This window comes from Cricetulus griseus, chromosome 3 (genome assembly GCF_003668045.3).
Source record: "Cricetulus griseus strain 17A/GY chromosome 3, alternate assembly CriGri-PICRH-1.0, whole genome shotgun sequence".
Taxonomy (NCBI): Eukaryota; Metazoa; Chordata; class Mammalia; order Rodentia; family Cricetidae; genus Cricetulus; species Cricetulus griseus.
Window position 1 is genome coordinate 256,665,613 of NC_048596.1, and position 22,195 is coordinate 256,687,807.

Here is a 22,195-nt window from a genome sequence, read left to right on the forward strand (position 1 = left end):
GCAAACAACTGGTTTGGCTTGTTATTTTGTCAGAATGACCTAAGTTGATGGCCTTGTTGTATAATGACACAGATCCCATAGTCTTGGATGCTTACTCAAAGTCACGCTGGCCAGGTATAATGTGGTTGTGCTGGGTGTCTTCTTAATTCTTCTTGATTCCTTTTTGATAACTTTTCTCCTTTACTAGCTACCTATATTGAATCACATTGGGACCATATATGGTCATTATTTCTCTCCAGATCTGCTGTTACCCAACAAGGCTAGCCTATGCTTGGCCTGTTATGCACATGGTTAGTTCTCCTTTTCTTTATGTGTTAACTTATTAAGGTGTTAGGGATCATTGTAGAGGTTGACCATATTGAAGTACCCAATCTGGGACTTTTAGCTGAAAGTTCTATTATTTCAGCAAAACAATGGGATAAATAAACCCCTTTCTTTTTATCAAGAATCCAGCCTCAGTTTTTCTGTTATAGTAACAGAAAACAAACAAGAACAGCCCTTAAAGCTTAGGTCATGGGCAATTAAGGCAACTATAATAGACAATAAATAATAAAGGTTGTGTGTCACTTGGGAAGAGGTAGGATGGTGACTAAAGGCCCAGACATGAATTAAAAACAAGTCAATTAGCCACAGACTATATCCTGACAGGACATCAGAGATGCAAGTGCAACTCTTAGGGGTCAGTGTGAAGCTAAACTGTGGATGAAGGTAAGAGTTCATGTTGATGGGATCAATGGTTAGACTGTATGACACAGAGATTCCATATGGGCATCAGGAGCCAGGACAGTATCATGGAACCTGGTGAGGCCCAATACCAAGAAATCTTTCCCTCAACACTCAGAGAAACAATGTCCAGTTGCAGGCATTTCTGCCAAAATCCTCTGAGAGATAAGACACCCACCCATTTCCTGTTGATAATCAACTAATAAGTCCATATCACAGGGCATGTATGTATCTGGAAACAGGGAAAAACTTCACTTAAACCAGTGTCAAAAATGCTAAGTTGAAACAGTTTGAATTATTGAATATCTTAAGGAGTTACTGTCATCTGCTTTTGCCCCTAAAGATTAACTTGAGTTTACAACTGATGGAAACACCTCGAGATACTTTCTAGAAAAATCTAGTAGACATTCTTTGCCAAAATTGGAATGCTCTTTCCTTAATAACTAATGTTAATAGACTCTCACTTTAAAATATACACATGCCAAAGAAAACAAATAAAAATATATGCATTCTTTCTTTTAAATTTCTTTCTTTCATTAATTACATTATTGCTTATTTATTGGTGTGTGTGTGCACATGTGTGTGTGTGTGTGTGTGTGTGTGTGTGTGTGAGAGAGAGAGAGAGAGAGAGAGAGAGAGAGAGAGAGAGAGAGAGAGAGAGAATATGCTGTGTGCTGTGGTGATTATGTGAGGTTCAGGGAAAATTTGGGTATGTCTGTTCTCTTTCTACCATGTGGGGTCCTATACTGAACTACTCAGGCTGTCAAGTTTGGTGTCACTAACTCTTTTGCTGGGTTTTGGAACCCTTCTCCTCACACTTGCCCAGACTTAATACAAGGAGAGGTATTTAGTCTTGCTTCAACTTGATGTGCCATGTTTGGTTGATATCCATAGGAAAACCTGCCCTTTTCTTAATAGAAGTGGAGAAAGAGTGGATAGGGGCACACAGGGGATGTAGGGGGAGGGGATAGGAGAGGAGGGAGGGGTGAATTTATTTTACATCCTGCAGTCGGGACGTAAAATAAATAATTTTTAAAAAGTTTGGTGGTGAATGGCTTCACTCACTGAGCCATATCACTGACCCCTAATACATTTTTATAATGTATTCAACTTATTATATATTATGATATTACATATTAATATGTATCATATTTAAATTATCGTTAATTATTATATTAAAATACTTTAAATTTAGTATACCCCCCGCTATATTCTTTGCTTTAAAAATGTCTTCATAAGCATAGAAAATTTTCAGCCCATTTCAGGTTGAAATAATGAGACTTCATGGTTTCTAAGATGTCAAAGTATATCTCAGTGACTGCCATGTTTTCTGTAGATGCCCCGATCTCAGGGACATTTGTAATAAGAGGAAGATAGTTGGCTCCAGCTGATAAATTATGCAGTTTTCTCTCTAGGTCTCCACTCCCATGCACACTGTCTTGGAGTCTTAGATCCTGAAAAGCAGGAAATTGTGCTTTTCTAATATTGACTCATGGCACCCAGCAGTAATAAATGTGACAAAAAATTATTAAGGAAAAATTCTTGACAATGACAAATTCTAAATGGCTCACCTGGCCATAGCTCCAGCTTCTGCTCTTGATGTCACTGAAGTCCCCATAAAATATCACTCCGATGTCATTCAGGACGTACTCCTCTCTCTCTCTCTCATCGTCTAGATACACAGCATCCTCTGCACCAGGATGGAAGCACAGTGACCTTTAATCAACCACGCTGTTTCCAAACCCGTGCAAGTCTGTGCCATTGCTAGGCTGAGGTTCAATCTGCCCAGAGAAAAGATGTCTTTTCTCTCTCACAGCATAGCTTATTTCCCCAGTATTTTTAGCCACAGTGATCACAATCAGTACTAAAGATCAGTCTGTAAATGAGGACATTTGTCAGTAAAATGCTGACAAACTCTGGCCCTGGATGTCTTGAAGCACAATTAAATTGACATGTCTCATTAAGCATTCTATGATGCTGGTGCTTCGTGGATTCACAATCAGATTCTGTGGTACTCAGGCAAACTTGCAACACAGATCAAAAAGTCATTTCCAACCTACTGATGTTAAAAGTAGCTCAACTGGAAATGATGTTTGAAATAAATCTGGGAAGTGTTGGGGTTTGGCAGCATCATTTGCTATTCCTCATTGTGACCCACTGGTTTGAAGGAGAGGGCAGGCTCTCAGTTATTTCATGATGAAAAGTCCTTGTGGGTGTATTGGTAGGTATGTGAGCCCAATAAACCTGCCCAATTAGCTCCAACCACTACAAGGTCCTTCTGGTGGCTCTAATCTCAGGAAGGCCTTACTCCCAACTACCTAGCCATCTCTCTGGTACATATTCCCAAACCCAGAAAAGCATCTTCCACACAGGCAGTATTATAAAGAAGTAGATAACACTCAGGTAAATTTCCATTAATTGTATGAAATAGGGTCAATATTTTACTCAGTTCCAGATGATACATCTTTATCAAAATCAAAGCAATATTTTTAAAAAGCACAAAGGAAATGCATTGTAGATTTCATTTATTTGTAACTATAAAACTTTAATATTTTAGATATTATGAACTTTAGAGAATGGGACAAGCTAGAGAAATACTTTCAATAATAACTGCTATTTATTTATAAATGTTGTCAAAATTTTCCTGGAAGTAAATAATTCTGGTAAATTGAAAAAGGCTTCCCAAAATACATAAAAGAAAATTAGAAAATCGAAAAAAATAAAGGAAGAATTGTAAATGGAAGGTAAATACACAAAATATCATTTATTAAATAGTAACCCAAAATGGCAAAATAATTAAAGTGAAATTTATAATAAACATATGTGTACTAGAGGATTTGAACGTAAAATATCCAATATCAACTGATGTGGGCCATATTGCCAATTTACTGGTGAGACTGCAGCTAAACATTTCAAAAAGCAATTTGGTGACTATTTCGTTAGAATGACTTGACCTTCATTCTAGAGTTTATATCTATCTAACCAGTGGAACCAATTCAGAGGTGCATCAAAAAAATAAGTGTAATCGCTCATTGTAGTAATAATTACAGTGGAAGAAATATAAAAGTCCTAAAATATTCTCCAACTTTCCCACACAATATTAACAGCATTGAAATATACTTGGAAAAAACTTTAATAATAGAAACTGCATCTTTAACAAAGGAAAACTTAAACGTGGAAAAAAGCCAAATGTGAAATACGTTCAGTCAGATATGAAAATCGGATTCATGTACTTCCATTATTACTATATGTTGCTTGAAAAGCTGAAAAATGTGTGTGTATATATGTATACTAAATGAAAACCATTGGGGAACCCAGAAAGAACACAGTGATTATGTTTAGAATAACTGAGAAATTCTTGGATAAAAATTTAAAGAACAAGAAAAATATTAGAAAAGGTGTGGTGGTTTGAATGAAAATGGCCCCCATAAGCTCCTATATTTGAATGCTTGGTCCCCAGTCAGTGGAACTGTTTGGGAAGGATTAGGAAGCCTTGCCTTGTTGGAGGATGTGTGTCACTGGGAGGGGGGATTTGAGGTTTAAAAAGCCCAGGCAAGGACCCATGGCTCTCTCTCTTCCTGCTGCCTGTGAATCAGGATATAATGTTATTGCTCCACCACATGACCATAGACTAACCCTCTAAAACTGTTAACAAGGCCCCAGTTAAATACTTTCTTTTATAAGAGTTGACTTGGTCATGTAGTCTCCTCATAGTAATAGAACAGTAAGTAGGACAAGGGTCAAGGTAAATTCTTATGAAAAAAGAACAGCTCATTACAGTATTGGGTCAAGAAACCCTTCTTCCTGACACAAAATGAGTAAGTAGATCATCAAAGATCCTAGGCACTATGACTAAATAGTAGCCAATGTTGAAGAAACAAAAGCCACTAAATATTGAGGGATTAACCGTGGAGTCAGATCAGATAGATAACAGATACTTTATTAAGAAATAGTACTCACAGATCCGCCTAGCCAGGCAGCAGGAAGCAAGGGAAGAAGGGGCTCCACGTGCACACCCCTAACTCTTAAACCTTTCCCATGTCACTCTGACCATGCCCAAGGGGTCGTGGTCAGCGACACCTGTAGCCAGCCCCAAGTGGGCGTGGCCAGGATTTCCCCTACAACTAAAGAGTAGAAGACATCAGATATTCCAGTATTTGTGAATAAATATTGTTTTTAAGTGTGTTGGCCATCTTCATAGAGTGCTAGGAACCCAAGTACTAATTTGAACACAGAGAAATCAGATAAGACTTTCCTCAAGGTGACAAACCAACAGATGCTAATACAGAAAGAATGGGAGACTTAGGTATCACTATTTGTAATTCCTAATGAAATCATAGAGTAAGCTGATATCATTAGCTCAAAGAAGAGCTCTGTAGTGGTTACATGAGTGCAAGGAAATCTGATTCTACTGATTAATCTAAACATCCATATCTGTTGATTGAATACATGCTTGGCAGGAGTTAAGAAGTGTTTTTACTCCAAAAGAAAACATCCAGAATGTTTGAGAGCGAATTAGATCTAGCCTTTAGATATAAGTAACTACTTAGCAGGAAACCCCATAGGGGTTACAGGCACATATTTCAGGAAATCAAGGCTTAGAATTAGCAAACTAAGACTATGGCAATTTCTACATGACAATGCAGTTTCAGCAATGAGTTTGTGGTAAAACAAATAAATAAATGAAGAGGATTCTTGAAGACATGCCAAAATGTTCAAATTGTAGATACTGATTTAAACAACAAAGAAACCTATAAAGCAAATTTTAGATCGGTAAAATTTAGTTAAGGAATAAGCAACCAAGAACTCTTGTTGATTTTGTTATCATAATTATATAGTCAAGTAACAGTCAACACCACGGATATATTCTGAGAGATATTAATTAGCCATCTTCATTATTTTCTGAGTATCATAAAGTGTTCTCATGGAAATTAAAGCAGTTATAATGCCATTGTGGGACTACTATTGTGTGTTCAAAATGGTCATTGACAGACGTGATCATGTGTTACAGGACTATGTGTGTGCACATATACACATGCATAATTTGTATGTCATGATTATTGTCAAGTCTGGGAGCTATATTAATGGATTTCATTGTATTATTTTTCTGCTTTGGGTTAGTGTAAAATTTTTATAATAAAATTGAGCTTTCCCAAGAAAAATTGAATAAATGAAAACATCCAAAAGCTTCCAATTGGGTATGAAAATTCAATATAATGATACAAATTAGTCAATATAGTCAAGATGAACTCAACTAAAGGTCACTTAGGCTTTAGAATTGTGAATGCTGAATCAAAAGTTTGACTGAAACAAAGAATTTGCAAAAATTAGCTAAAGTGTCTTAGAGTTTCTATTGCTGTGAAGAGATATGATGACACAGCAACTCTTATAAAGGAAAAACATTTAATAGGGTAGCTTAGAGTTTCAGAGTGTTAGCCTATTACCATCATGGCAGGATATGTGCAGGTAGTCATGATACCTTTTATTAAGGGTTTGTTTATATTTTAGTGTGTGTGTGTGTGTGTGTGTGTGTGTGTGTGTGTGTGTGTGTGTTTGTGTGTGTGTACATGAAGGTAGTTGCCAGAGAGGCTTCAGAGCTAGAGATGGAAGTAGTGAGCCACCACTTGGGAGCTGGGAACTGAACTCTGTAAGAGCAGTACATTCTTAAACCACCAAGCTATCTCTCCAACCCTGACACCATAGCTTTTTAAAGGAGTAATTTGGTATTGTCTATGTGAATTAAAAATTCAAATTGACCACTAAGTAATGCTGTTTCTGCATGATTATGGAAACATATTTGTATAAAATGTATGTATAACATGTTATTTAAATTACTATAAATCCAAACAGCTGTGAAAAATCAAATAAATTACGGTACAAAATGCCAAGCGGTCATTAAAAACAATATGTATGCACTGGTATTAAAAAAAAAAAACTCTCCATGATACATAGTGTGGGAAAAGGGGCAAAGTATAAATCTATATTGTGGTCAAAAATCCAAATGCTTCAATTTTGTATGTGGACATTATCATAGAAAATCACAGTAAAATATCCAGAATATGTCTACAGAGTTGTTTTACTCTGGATGGTCTTTAGGATTGGAAAAATCAGTGAAAGTGGAAAGTTGTTTTTTGTTGTATATGTTAATGTATGTACATATTTTAAAAGACTACATTACATTAGTTAAATGCCAATTAAAAATGAAAACCGCTAAAATTTATTAAAGGGGTGGAGATATACCAAAGTATTAATAGCTGTTCTCTCTGATTTGTAGATGTATGAGTTCATTCTATGTACTCATCCTTTTCCCCCTTTTTTGCGTTTACTGCATGTGCGTTCACACGTATGTTCACATGTGTGGGGCACACACATGTGTGAAGGTGTATGTGGAGGTGAAAGGTTGGTGTCCAGTGTCCTCAGTTGTTCTCCACCTTATACTTTGAGTAAAAATCTCTCACTTGAACCCAGAGCTTACAGAGTCAGCTGGTTTAGCTGCCCAGCTTGTGATGGGATTACAGGTAGTCTGACGGGTGCTGGGGATCAGAACTCCAGTACTTACTCTTGCATGGCAAGTGCTTTGCCCACTGAGCAATCTCCCAGGTCTATTTTGTGTTTTTGTAAAACTTTCATTATCAGGAAAAGTAACCTTGAAAAGGTATTTTCATTTAAGCCAAGGTATCTATTTATTAAGAGGTTTAGAAATCCAACTACTTTTTATTTATTTTGGAGATGGGATCTTGCTATGTGGTCTGGGCTGATGTTGAACTCAGCATCTTCCTGCTACAGTCTCCCAAGTGCTGACATTATAGGCCTGTACCACTGCCCAGCTTATGCCCGACTTGGATGTATTAATTTATCTTTAAGAGCAATAGAGCTGCAGTTATCAATGTCTTTATTACCTGTCATATCAACAGAACTTAAGTTCCTGTGTCATTCCCAGAGCAGGTTGGCTTAAGACTTGATTTCTTATTTCACAATGGTTATTGGAGAAACACTTATCCTACTCCTTGAAGATAGTCCTTTACTTGCTACAAATTTACTTACTAAACAAATATATACATAGTATTTAGTATGTGCCACAAACTTTCAACATTCTATATAAGCCCTCCCCACCAGCATTCAGGAGGCTGAGGCAGGAGAATTGCTAATTTGAGGTCAAGGATTGTTAATATGAGACCACCCCTTCTAGAAAATACAAAGAAACTACCAACCCAACCCCAACTAACTTATTAAAGCTCACAAAGTCCCTATAAGAAAGATACTATATTGGATTCATTTTTTTTTCTTTTTTACTCAAGGAAGCTGAGGCTGGGGCCAGGCAAGTGAGTTTTCCAAGGGTGAGATTTGAAACCAGGATTTGTTTGTTAACTGTCTTGCATACCGGCAAAGCAGTAGGTCACTGTCCCCAGTGCTCAGCACCATGGTAAGGACAGTAAGAAGAGTAAATGCTTGTTGCAAAACTGAGAAGTAAACACATGTTTTTTTGCTTGAAATGTGAGAGAAGTCCAAGAAGATAAAGACTTACCCATTGTGCCGTGGGTTGCTGTTGATGGGATGCTATAAATCTGAGAACTGTGATCAGGCAGAGCTTTGTGGCACACACCAGGCTACCCTGACTTAAATCCTACCTCAAACCAGGCAGGCTTAATCCTGTATCCTCAACAAGGCAAGAAAGTCAAATGGGAAACTCCAATTTTAATTTTAGATTTATTTATGATTTTAAAAGAAGATTGAGGGGTAGAAGGCTGCACTTTATGTCTCCTGTTTTATTCAGATCTGTCACTTTAAAATACAGTTGTTCAAAATGAATTGAGAAAAAAAAAATCACTATGGAAACTCCCCAAACTGCCTATTTTAGAAAAGCTAATAAAAAACAGGAAAATGTAATCATGCTTATATTTGGATATTTGGCTGTCAATGGTTGTTTTTGTCTTAATAGTTAATGTTTGCTGTTTTAATCTTAGATTAGGGATTGGTTTCAGAGGGCAGTGAGTTGCATCAGTTTCAAGGGAAGGCTGATTCGAACCTAGTCAGACTCCGTGCGTAAGAAAAACAAACTAAAACTAATTCATTGTTGTAGAAACCCAACAATTTGGACTTCCTGGTAGCCAATGTGTATAGGTTCTAAGTAACCTTTGGCCAAGGACCAGCAATGAGATTAAATTTGAAGGTTACAAGATTACACAAGTTGCCACTGGCGGATGTGACACAGTCTCTGCATTCGTCTTCTCTGGCAGATCTGTCACAGAACACTTCAGAGTGCCTTGTAAATACCCACCCTTCCAGGGTGGCTAACTACATACATGTGGCAAGCAGTAAAGAATGATGACCTCATTTGTTTTACTGTTCCTTTTCTGGGAATTTTGAGGTAGTTAAAAAGAAAATTGTGGGCTGCAAAAAATTTTAATACTCACATATAAGCCTGATTTCAGGCACTCTCTTGGACATTACCACTGGCCTCCCACCCAGCATAAGAAAGACTTTACAACAGACATGTAAGGACAAATGCCAAGCCCATTGATTTTTATTATCTATATAGCCCCTTTGGGAGATGGATGCTATTTATCACTGCATAGGCTGAAAAACTCCTGGTATTTATACAGTTTTAAAATTAAAGCAGACCTCATGTCCAATATCACTATGCACATGAACATGTCAAGACAATAACTGAAGGAGCAAATAAACCGTGGAGGTAGAAAGGCTGTCATGCAGAGCATTTCCACCAGGGCTGGGTCTTGCTTCTAGGGATAACAATGTCTCCAGCCCTTCAAAAAGGCAAAGGGTATCAGTCACTCTTTTGGAGAAGGCCAAGATTCACAGGAAGGTTCAGGACTCCTTTGGCTGACTCCCTTTCATTGCTTGGCCTCCCTTTTGTGTTAACGTTGAGCCTGTGGAAGCGAGGACCCACAGTCCTGTCAGAGGGAATGTTCTCATCTGCACAGCAAATGTGTCTCCAGTTCGGTGTTGTCAGTATGTATTCTCCATCTCCAGTCAAATCAGAAGAGGGATCAACCTGCTGGGGGTGTGCCCTGCTGGCAATTTAGGGATAACTTCCTGTCTCCTGTGGTTGGAACACCCTGGACCACAAAGAAAGCCAATTCCAGAATCTGGCCTTTTATTTTGGAAGGTTCTGAACAGCTTCCATCCTGATAGTTGACTGTAGCCTTTAAGGAGTCCTTTGCTATGTGGCCTCCAACTTAGGTGTGGAAGGGGGCAGATGGGGCACTGGAGGGCCATTACCATTCTCTGCAAACTTGTGCATGATGCTACAGTATACACCGGAGTGTGAGTTTATTCTGTGTGTGTTACTTTGTTGGCTTGGCTGGTTGAGGACTTTTTAGTTTATGTGCCTTCAGAAAGTAAACTATTATTCATGAGGCAATTCTACAAAGAAAATGTCAGGGATTCTTTGCTTAGCTGTATTCTCTAAGGGATGCTGTGCCTGTACGGGCATGCTTTAATTTCTTTTTTTTTCCCTAGAGAAGAATTTCCATTTGATATTATAGCTATCAACCTTGTTTTCCTTTTTGTGTTTGTTTCTTTTAAGAACATGACATTCCAGCATTGACAAATGGTTGCAGAATTGTGTCTGCTGGCCATCTAACATTTCTCTTGATACATATTCTAGTTTACTTTCTATTATGAAAAACACTATGACCAAAACAACTGGTGTGTGTGTGGAGGGGGGTTACTTTACCTTACAGCTTTCAACATGAAGGGAAATCAAGGTAGGAACTTAATGTAGAAACCTGAAGGCTGTCACTTAACCAGATCATAGAGGAACACTTGCTCCCAATGGCTTGTTCAGCCTGCTTTCTTATAGAACCCAGAAGTACCTTCCTAGTGGTGGTACTACCCACAGTGGGCTGGGCCCTCTCACATCAATCATTTTTCAAGAAAATGTTCCAGAGACATGCCCACAATCCAATTTGGTGACTTTGTGTCTAATTGACAAAAGCTGAAACAGCACAATACACAAAGTCAGTTAGTTACAAATAGCTTCTGCCTTAAAATACAGCAGTTGCTATAAATGGATCCAGATATTCAAGGTTTTGTCCAGATACCCAGTTGGCTTCCTAATTTTCTCTAGGACCTTAACAAATTTATGTGACATCACAAGGCCTGCTTCTTTCTTGAAATATGAGCATAACAATTCGATCCTGGCCTCTTGGTATGGTGTTCATCAATTCAGCTGGCAGTTACTCCCTGAACTCCGACTCTGATGAATGAGGGTGACCCTGTCCCTCCTCTCCTTTCCTCTCCCCCTCCCATCTTCTCTTCTCTAATTCCCTTTCTTCCCTCCACTCGGTCTCTCCCTCTTTTGAGCGAGAAGCTCATCATGAAACCCAGGTTGGCCCTGAACTGGAGATTCTGTTTCATCTTCCCTAGTGCTGGGATTACCTGTATAATCCCAAAGGTCACCATTTTCCTAAACACACAAGCTAGGAAGATGTAACCTATGAACATGCTTTGAAGAGTGTGAAAATTTTCTCACAGACATAAACACGTCATATGCATGAATCTGACTCTGTATCAGACTCTTTCATCTTTTCTCCTCCCAGAATCATCTTGTAGAAATGTTTCTGTGAGCTGCCTGGGTTCCCTTCTGATTGCAGGGCCATATGCCACAATGCTCACTTGGTATGAAAAGAACAGATGACTTAGATGGTGGAATGAGTGATTAAGCTATCCTCCTTTTCTCATAAAGAGGAATTTCCAAGCAGGGCTCACAGGAACTGAAGTGACAGTCACAGAGCCTGCATGGATCTGAGTTAGGCCCTCTGTATACACGCTCTTCTTGTTTAGCTTGGAATTTTTGTAAGACTCCTAACAGCAGGGGTGGGGATGTCTCTGACTCCTTTGCCTGCTCCTGGGAACCTTTTCCTCCCACTGGGTGGCCTCATCCAGCTTGATATGAGGGTTTATTCCTAGTCTTATTGCAACTTGATAAGCCATGTTTGGTTGATATCCCTGGAGGCCTGCTCTTTTCTGAAGGGAAATGGAGGAGCAGTGGATCTGGGGGAGAGGAAATAGGATGTTGGGGGTACTAGGAAGAGGGGAAGAAGGGGAAGAAGAAGTTGGGGCTGTATTGTATGAGAGAAGAATATAGAAAAAAGGAAAAAGGAGAGTACTTTCCATAAGCAAAGCAGAGTCTGAAGCCTCAAGCAGTGTTGACGCTATGTGCATCTCCTAGGGTTTTGCCCACCGGTCTGCTGCACTGGTATGTAGAGCCAGAGTTAATTGTCCTTCTGTATGCTACATTCTATCGCTGCCCTCTGGGCATTTGGGTCATGATTAAGTAAATACAAGCACTATAATATTCAGAGATCTGATCTGGTAACTTACTTGCTACTATATGATAGTGTTCTAAGGGCTGAGGAAGGTACAAGCCATTGTTTGCCCTGTCTTCAACTCCTACATGGTCAGAGGGCCCTATTTTTTATGTTCTTGTTTGGCCCTGACTTATTGTAGCACTTTTTTTTTTTACAATTGTAATTAGATTTTATTAGTACCTTAGTTGTAAAACCTGTTAGGATCTGTATGAGGGAAAAATTTTGTCGTTCTCATTGCCTGTCCCTAGTGCTGAAATAAGCTCTGTGCCCTTAATATCTGCAAATAAGTAAGCAATGCAGTGTACTATATGTAAGTTATTGTGTTGTCATGGCCACGGGCAAGACATACCATCTACATACATCTGTGGAATGATGGATAAATGGCTATGGCCTGAATTTTGAATGTAGGCTCAAGGGCCTACATGAGCAGGGGCTATTTGTCATTACTCCTTTGAGAATCCCAGTCCATTCTGTACTGAAAGGTCTTAATGAGCATGTGTAATTACTAAGCAAATGGTCGAAAGGTGGAGTTAATAATAAAATGCAGGCTGGCCAGATTTATTAATCTCTATCAAAAATATCCAATAAATGGCAAGCATGAATTTCTTTCTATTAAATTAATTCAATTTGCTTGCTTTAAAGGAAATGCAAAATTTTTTATGGAATAAACAAGCCAAAAATCCTAAAAATTAACTTGGTATTGGATACTGATAGAGAAATGTGTATATATATATATATATATATACAATATGATATATTGTATATATATATATATATATATATATCATACTGGGGGGTCTCAGTGGTTGAAGTGCATGTCAACTACTGAGACCCCCCCCCCGATGTTTTTTTTCTCTTTACAACATGATAAGGTCTGAGATTACACTTGTGTCTGATCTGTGGTAGTGATGTGGTTTGGTGAAATAACATCTGTTTACTTGGAATTATTAAATAATTGCTATAAACATTTATGAAGCATTAACTATGCACCCAGGCACTGTGTAGGATGCTAGGAACGTGAGGGTAAATTAAGCAATGGCAAGTCAAGGATGGTGACAACTTGTCAAGAGGGGAGGACTATCTGAAATATATAGTCAATACCCAAATACTGATATGACCCAAATAAACACTAAATACTGACCCAGAGTACTAAACAACATCATTAGGAATCTAAATCTTTCAGAACTGGCTCACTGCCAGTAATGCCACACTACTGAAATGGAATATTTGACATTTAAATAACAAAATACATTCAATAATTCATAGTTCCTCTGTGGTCAGACAAGACAAATTCACAATAAATGCTCAATTCGCTTCCATTTCCTTTGTGGGCACAGTCCTGAGTCCAACACTCCAGAGACAAAGCTCCCTGCTAGAACAGACTAGAAACTCTGTCGGCAGCATTAACTTAAACACTGTGCAGGAATTCTCCTTGCATCCACCCCTGGCCCTACCAGGCTGCTGTTGCTATCGATCCCCATTAATGATTTGGTGATTAAGAAGGATAAATTGCCTATGAATGTGAAGCAGTCAGAAGCACCCCCAGGAGCACGGCTGAATATTTTCTCTCAAATGCTGTATGCGCTGGTGCCGTTTTTCAACCCAGTGTGCACTGCCACATCAATCCTCACTGCCACACCCGGTGTGCCCTATTGCTAGCGCCTTGATCCACCTGACTCTGTTTCCGTAGCTTTGTCTTCTTTGTTATTTTTTTTCCACTTGTGCCAAGGTCCATTTCTTTTATGACCCGCCTTCTAGAGACTCAGCGCATGTACAGGCACATAAGTGCCACAGGTACCGGGCCCTGGGTTCCCTGTAGTGTATGCGGGAGGGTCTTCATGCAGAACTCCTTTGTGGGTTATGCCTTGGGTGCCAGGCTGCAAAGTCACATGACACATGAAATGATGTGACCTCTCTCTCCTGTCCCAGATCTCTCCCCATGAGAGTCCTCAATGCACACCGAGAGAAGACACTTAAGCAACTGTCTTAAATGTTGACAGCAGTCTATAGGGAATGGCTATCCAAAGGCTCGAAGTTCCCCAAAGCATGGGCATAGCATTCAAATAGAAAAGCTAGAAAAGCTGCCAAGTCCCTCTCCATGAGACGAGAGAGAGAGAGAGAGAGAGAGAGAGAGAGAGAGAGAGAGAGAGAGAGAAATATATATAGAGAGAGACAGAGAGAGATAGACACACACACACACACACAACAGAGAGAGAGAGAGAGAGAGAGAGAGAGAGAGAGAGAGAGAGAGAGAGAGAGAGAGATTGGAGAGAAGGGGAGGTAAATAGGGGGAGGGAGATGAGGAAGGGGCAGTGAGGTGAGAAAGACTTAGATTAGACTCAAGGAGGAAACAATGGTTTTGTGTTTTGTGAGCAGATGAAAGCCTTCTAGGTTACAATGCTCTGATCTTGTATTACATAAACCCCCGGTTCCCTAATATGCTTCTGCCATTAGCATAGCTGGGAACTAGTGAGACAGACAAAATCTGAAGCATGGGCCCTGACCTACTAATCTGTGGGAAGGAGTTCTGAGGTGACTCTAGGGTTGAGAACCCCTGAGAAGAACCCTCCCACCTGTCTCTTATCTGCAGATAGAACTGCAACCAAAGCCTGGAGGTGGCAGATGACTTGTGTAGCCACCTTTAATGTTGATGCTAAATCTGAGAAAAGGCGGAGTTTCCAAGAGCTCAACACATGGGTAACAGGATTCCTGGGGGTCATAGATGAACAGGAAGGTAGAAGCCCTCTAGGAATTTGCAGAAACATTCAGGTTTCCACAGGTCAAGGGATGAAGGTTTCTGTGGCCAGTTCCCTGCATTCAGGACAGGGGACCCATCTGTCACTCTTACACTTCTGTAACAAGCCCACCTTCTGCTTCCCAGATGACGAGTTCTCCATTCCTTCCTCACTCTCTCAATACATGACGTTGTTCTCTTCCCACCAAGGGAGCCAAAAATTGGCCTCTACTGTGATCCCTTCACAGAATTTTGAAACCTTTCCTCCTCTTCTCCCCTGTGTGACTTTCTCAGTGCAGTGTGCCTAGGTCACCCATCTCAGACCCTTCACCTAGTCCCCAGACCCTGCCTAGGCTGATCTGCCTCTAGAGCCAATGTTTTCCAACTCTGACTTCTGGAATCACATAAGTATCTTTAGAAAAAAAAAAAACCTTAGGCTCGGATGGTTGTGCAACCACAATAGAATACTTGCATGGGTACTGAGGTGCGTGCGTGTGTGTGTGTGTGTGTGTGTGTGTGTGTGTGTGTGTGTTGGTGTATGCTGATGTATATATGTGCAGGTACCTACAGATGCCAGAAGCATTGGCTTCTCCTAGAGCTGTCATTAAAAGTGGCTTTGAGCCTTCTATAAGTAGGTGTTTAGAACTGGATTCTGATCCTCTGCAAGAGCAGTGGGTGCTCTTAACAGCTGACCCAATGTCTTAAGTAAGGTGTCAGTACCCATTGCCTACACTCTCTGACTCTAATTTTATGCTGTAGCCCATCTCCCTGGATTCTGCCCCATTGTTTCAGTGGCTTCATCCTCTCCAAGATCCTAGTGCTATCATATTAAAAACAAAACAAACAAACAAACAAAACTCTCTGCTTTCATTCACCAATTCAAGTCTGGAGCAATACTCCACAGTTAACTGCAGTCCTCTGATCAGACAAAGGTACTTGGCTCTTTGCTCTTTGGAATTCCTAAGATCATTCCTTCCCAGTCTACTTTGTTCACTTCTTTTTTGCTGTTACTCTAATTGTCTGCTCTTGCTCTTAATGACACAACATTTTCATGGCTAGCTCAGCCATATCCTCCATGTTCCATTGTAGAAGAAATGTTAGCCACGCCCTCTCGGGCACAGGTGACACAGACCATGCGCACTAGGGCGGGGTCAGTGATGTAGCAAGACCTTAAATACCAGGGTCGCATGCAGGCAGCTCTCACTGTTGCATGGTTCGCCTGGTGTAAAGGACTGATTGATGCGTGAGTACTTTCCTATTAAAATATCTGTTCGTCCCAAACTTGATCTGACTCCTTTGAAGTACACATTATTTGCATCCTACTTTATTCCATATCCTATTATTCTAGTGCCTACTTGATGTCATCAGTTGGATGTCTCACAGATATCACTGTATTATCATTTCTCAGTGTCCTTACATTATCCCTTCCACCTCTCTGGCCATCTCAGTTCTGAAGATATCAATATCATCGACTCAGTGGGGCAAACTAGACATCTAGTTATTTCTCCATTAATCTCTAATTGCTCTGCAACCAATGTTCTAGGTCCCAAACTGATCTCCCTTCCGTTTCCTTTTTTATCGCCATTGCCACCACCACAGTTACATCCTTTGCCATCTTTGTCTTGAACCACAGCTTTCAAATGGGTCTCTCTGGTTTTAGTCTCACCTTCCTTCAATTCTTTCTCTGCAAAGAGTTTCAAAGGGAGGTCCCTATGTTGTAACAGGCTATTTAGGGCACAGGCACATTGTCACTAAGCAACATTTTGAATGGAAGTACCAAGAAGCTGTTTATCATGCATACAAGAGCAGACCAAGAAAACAACAAAGCAGTTAAAGATGATGAGGTCTTTACCTCATGGATAGCTCATCTGGAAAATCACTATGGCAGGCAAAACAACTAACACATTTCTTTTTCTCAAGGGGAGTGACCACATAGTACATGGATGAGACAATCCATAAAACTGTGACACACTTTGGGTAAATCATGTCATTCCTCAGACATCCTGAGGTAATTACATGAAGTCCATGACTGCCTGTTTTCAGTGCAAGGAAAACCAGTTACTGCCTCCTGATTAATTGTGTAAATGTGGACTTTTAAAATACTAATTCTGTTTCAGTCTCTTTTTCTCTGCTAGCTTCTCTACTAGACTCCCAAATACCGTTCTTCCCATATTGTCTTTCTTCCCCCCTGGATCTATGTGTCTTCTCTAGGTCTAGATAACTCAAATGCACTCTGATTCCCCTCTCCAGGGACACACCCTTGCTGGTCATTTCTGCTATCACTCCCAATTCACTTTCAGTCCCTTAGTTGGCACCTCTATTTCCCATGTCTGCAAATAGCACACCAGGTCTCATTTGCAAAATGCCTTATATATAATTGATGAGATTTCTAAAAACAGGACTCCATCTTTGTGCTACACATGGCCCAAGTGACATCTCTTGCTCACATCAACCTTGAACATGAGTCATAGATGAGTGTTGAGTAAGCAGTGACAGGAACTGGGAGTGGGTGGGAGTGCAGGTTCAGCTAGGTTCCATGTGCCCAGATCACTGAAAGACTTAAGTGAAAGGACAGAGATCTAGGGATGTGTTTAACAGGAGTAGAAAACATTGCTACTCTATTACTGTCTACATCTACCTCAGAAAATCCAGGTCCAAAGCAACTTTCTCACACAAAGAGTTATGTAAAATAAAAAATAATAGCCCAGACTCATGTTCGGAAGATGTTTGGGGAGTGATAAACCCAACTCCAATAGGCTGATATGAGCCGTCTCTTGCTCTCAGCTCTTAGATCTCATTGCCACACACCTAACAACATATGGCACTCTCAGCCCCACAGTGTGTATGGAAGCAGCTGGGGAGCATAGAATGGCAAAAGTGAGGAAGAGGAGAAAATTCTATGAAATTTGAGCTTTTAAGTGGACTTGATAAAGAACTCATTAACCCAACTGAGTAATCTAAATGTAACTAGCTTAAGCTTTCACAGCATATGGAAAGAAGTAACATTATATGGAAACAAGTAATGGAAATAAGCAATAAGAGATTAAGTAATATTGTGTTAAAATATCATTTCATATCTGAATTTGCAGGCCAATGATTTGTGAAATGTAGACCTATCATGAGAATAAATAATTAAGTGGGATCCTTTAGGCTTTCTTGTTCTTGAATTAGAGTGATGAAGCTATTTCTGCTATTGATGTAGCTGACTTTATTGTTTTTTAAAGTAGAGTCTTGGGTTCTATTATAATGTTTTGAAAGTTGAGTTTAATGTCAAATTTTGCTTACAGAACAAATAACATACTGAGATAATACCACAGGTCCATAAATAGCTCACTATGCAACTTTAAACAATCTTTAATTAATTCCAGAAGTGTGTAGCAGCATTCACTTCACTTAGACTGAGAGTAAATCGTGTTTCTTTCTCACTTTTAATCTTGAGAAAACATTGTATATCAGGGTGATGATTAGTACACCTATACTGGATTTAGAATCATTAGGAGACATTTCCAGAGGGCTGTAACAGGCCAGAAGGCCCCACCCTAGATGTGGTGTCACCATCCCATGGGGGAGATCCAAGACTGAATAAAATGGGAGAAAGAACTCCAGCTGATCCCTGGCTATCTTTCTCCTTACTTCCTGATTGAGCACGTACTGTGACTGGCCACAACACCTCTGCCATGGTGAACTTTGCTCTCGGGCAATGAGACAGAATAAATCCTTCCTCCAAGCTGCCTCTTGTCATGTATTTGGTCCCATAACACAAACGTAACTAAGAGAGTCAGGAACAGATCTGTCCTTTGGAATAGCCCTTTTACTCCTTCAAATGAGACGCTTTGGGATTGTGGGAACTTGTAAAGAGGAATACTTGGCCCTTACCTTCACACCAAGGATTGAAGAGAATGTATGTGTCTGTTTCTGGGTCTCTGCGGGTACGAAGGATGCCATAGGGCGTCCAGACTGCGACATACATGCGGAATTTTCCCACGATGCATTTGGGGGAAGACTGGATGGTAAGCCGCACAGACCTGTCTTCATTCATGATAACCTTGGCTCCCCACTTTCCACTTTGCAGCTCCGACACTACAGGCACAGGGATGTAGGTGCCCTTGTTCTCCTGAGGGTAGCGACCTATAAGGAGAAAGGAGGAATGGAAGATGAAAAGGTTTCTCAGACATCTTGTTCCAACTCTGTAATCTTGTGGCTGAAGGAGGAAAATGCTGTTTTAGAGTCTGTATGAATTTCACTTCTGCTGCCAAGAGGTGTGATAGTAGCTGATTCTTGTAATTTCTTCAGGGCTCAGACTTGCCGTGACTACTAAAAAATTTACAAAGATAGCACTTCTTGGGAATATTTCTTTGGTTGATATTTCAGCCTGGTTTCTATTGCTGGTATTATAACAGCACAGACTGGGTAATTTACTTACAAAGAAAAAAGGTTTCTTTGGGTCACACCAATGACCTCTAACTGCAAGATCCTGATGCAGCTCAGAGTGTCACTAGGAGGCTCTTTTTCTCTTGTTATGAAGTCACTAGTGTTTAATCTTATAGGTAGGACTTGATGACCCTACCTAATCCTGACAACTCCCAAACGCTCCCACACTCAGATTCAGAGATTAAATTTTAGCATGTATTTGGGAGGAGACAAACTATATTGGAACCAGTTAGACAATGAATCCAGTCATGACATAGAAACATCAATTTGAATATAAAACACAGCTTATACAGTACCTTGGGGTTATCATGTTATGAAATTTCACTGTTATAATAGTTTTTAATAAAAAACTTTAAAATGGGACTGCTATCAGTATACAGCATTGTTTTATTGTCAGAAGCCAATGTTTTCTGTTTATTCTAAATTCACTGTATTTGTTATACTCTCACATATAATGGGTTATGATTACAAGCTATTCATATGCAGCCATTTTTATATTCAACCTAAGCATGTGTTCTCTGCCAGCCCATTGATGCCTGAGACTTATGCCACAGGCTAAGGTTCAGAGTTGACATTCTCCTGGGAAGTGAGTTGAGTTTGGTTCTGGGCTCTGCTAGTCATCACCCTGGCAACCTTGGGCCTTACAAATTCTTATTCTCCTGTTCTTATCTTCATCTATAAGTGAGGAAATAGTGTCATACCAGTAGGTTTACAGGAAGAGAGAATAAAATAATGTATTGAAATGATTACCCTGAGAGGCATCCATCAGTTGTTCTTTTATTGTTGTTGTTTTTGTAGGGTCTCACTAAGACTCTTAGACTGACTGGTCTTGAACTCAATCTATAGCCCAGAATAGCCTTGAACTTGCAAACTGTTCTGCCTTAGTCCCTCTGGAGAAACTAGGATTACTGACTTGTTTCACCAGGCCCAAGTCTACGTAAAAGTTCTTTGTGCATAATTTATCATGTAATACAAATACCTTAAAAATCTAAAGCTGTCATTTTAACTGAAGATTAAGCAGGAGGTCATTTTTTGTAATATTTCCTGGCTCATCATAGTTTATGCATAAGCTATCTCAAGGCATATGTTATTTTTCCCTGATTACTCCCAATTTGGGCCAAATTCTTATTGCATGGTCTTTAACCTCAAAACTAAATTTCTCCTGATCTTCTAAGTTATAAATAGAAAGTTAACTATACATAATTCTTTAACTCCTTGGCTTATAATCTAATTTGCAGGAAAGATCAAATTCATACTGTTTTAAAATAGAGAAAATCTCTTTTCTTGAAAAAAAGATACAAGTCTAATAAGTTTATAAATTATTTTAGTTGTAAGCAGATAAAAATCTACCAGAGCAAAGTTTGTTCACTTCAATTGTTGTATATAGAGCATATGGGAAATTCCAGAAACAAGGCTAACCTCAGCCTCTCTAGTGACCAAGATCTGAACAGGGTTCTTTGATAGAGGGTGTGGAGAAAGGGGAACACTCCTCCATTGCTGGTGGGAGTACAAATTTGTGCAGCCACTTTGGAAATCAGTATGGTGGTTTCTCAGGAAAATGGGAATCGGTCTACCTTAAGATCCAGGAGTTCCACTCTTGGGCATATGCCCAAAGAATGCACATCCATACAACAAGGACATATGTTCAATTATATTCATAGTATCCTTGTTTGTAATAGCCAGAACTTGGAAGCAAACTAGATGCCCCTCAGCAGAAAAATGGATGGAAAAAATGTGGTACAGTTACACAATGGAGTATTACTCAGCAGGGGTAAAAAGCAATGAAATCTTGAAATTTGCAGGTAAATGGATGGAACTGGATGAAACAGTCCTGAGTGAGGTTACCCAATCACAGAAAGACAAGCATGCTATGTACTCACTCATGTATGGATATTAGACATAGAGCCAAAGACTACCAGCCTACAATCCACACCTCCAGAGAAATTAGGATACAAGGAGGACCCTAGACATACATGGTCCCCCAGAGAAGGGGAAAAGGTCAAGAACTCCTGAGTAAATTGGGAGCATGAGGGAAGAGGGGAGAGAGGTAGGAAAAAGAGAAGGGGGAATAGGAGGAGGGAGGAGAACATGAGGGTTCAGGAAGACTAAGTCAGGAGAGGAATAGAGGAGAGCAAGAAAAGAGATACCTTAATAGAGGGAGCCATTATAGGTTTAAAGAGAAATCAGGCACTAGGGTAATGTTCAGAGACCCACAAAGAAGACCCCAACTAAGAATCTAGGCACTAGAGGAGATGCTGCCTTAGATGCCCTTCCCCTATAATGGAATTGATGACTACCTTAATTGCCATCCTAGAGCCTTCATCTAGTAGCTGATAGAAGCAGAAGCAATCCCCCACACCTAAGAAATGAGCCATATTCTTGGAATCTAGTTGTAGAGAGGGATGAGAAATGAGAAAAGGGATCAAGACCTTTTTGGAGAAACCCACAGAAACAGATGACCTGACCAAGTGAGAGCATATGGGCCCTAGTCATAAAGCTGGGAAACCAGAATTGGAACAAACCAAATCCTCTGAATGTGGGTGCCAGTTAGGAGGCCTGGGCAGGCTAATGGCCCTCTGACAGTGGACCAGTATTTATCCCTAGTGCACAAATGGACCTAGAGCACAAATGGCTCCATAGGGAGCCCATTCCCTATGGAGGTATACTCTTTCAGCCCAGATACATGTAAGAGGGCCTAGGCCCTCCTCCAAATGATGTGACAGAGTTTGATGATCACCCATGGAAGGCCTCACTGTCCTTGGGGAGTGGGTGGGTGGTGGGATAGGGGTGGGGGGTTCATTGGAGGATGGGAGGGAGAGAGAACTGAGATTGATATGTAAAATAAGATTGTTTCTAAATTAAATAAATAAAAAAGAACGTAAAAAATCTGAGAGCATTCAGAAGGAAGTAGTTTCCTAGGTTACTGGTATGCAAGTGATTGAAATAAAATAATGATTTGTATAGGAGATGTTAT

The 22,195-nt window shown here is 39.9% G+C and overlaps 1 protein-coding gene across 1 annotated transcript in view; it reads right to left on the reverse strand.

The window, feature by feature from the left end:
* F13a1 (coagulation factor XIII A chain) overlaps positions 1-22,195 on the reverse strand; it is a 169,753-nt gene that overhangs the window by 101,497 nt on the left and 46,061 nt on the right. The window contains exons 3-4 of the mRNA XM_035441525.1: positions 18,667-18,918; positions 2,295-2,413 (exon numbers count right to left, since the gene is read on the reverse strand). Coding sequence (XP_035297416.1) covers positions 2,295-2,413; positions 18,667-18,918 — 371 coding nt within the window. The remainder of the gene's footprint in view (positions 1-2,294; positions 2,414-18,666; positions 18,919-22,195) is intronic.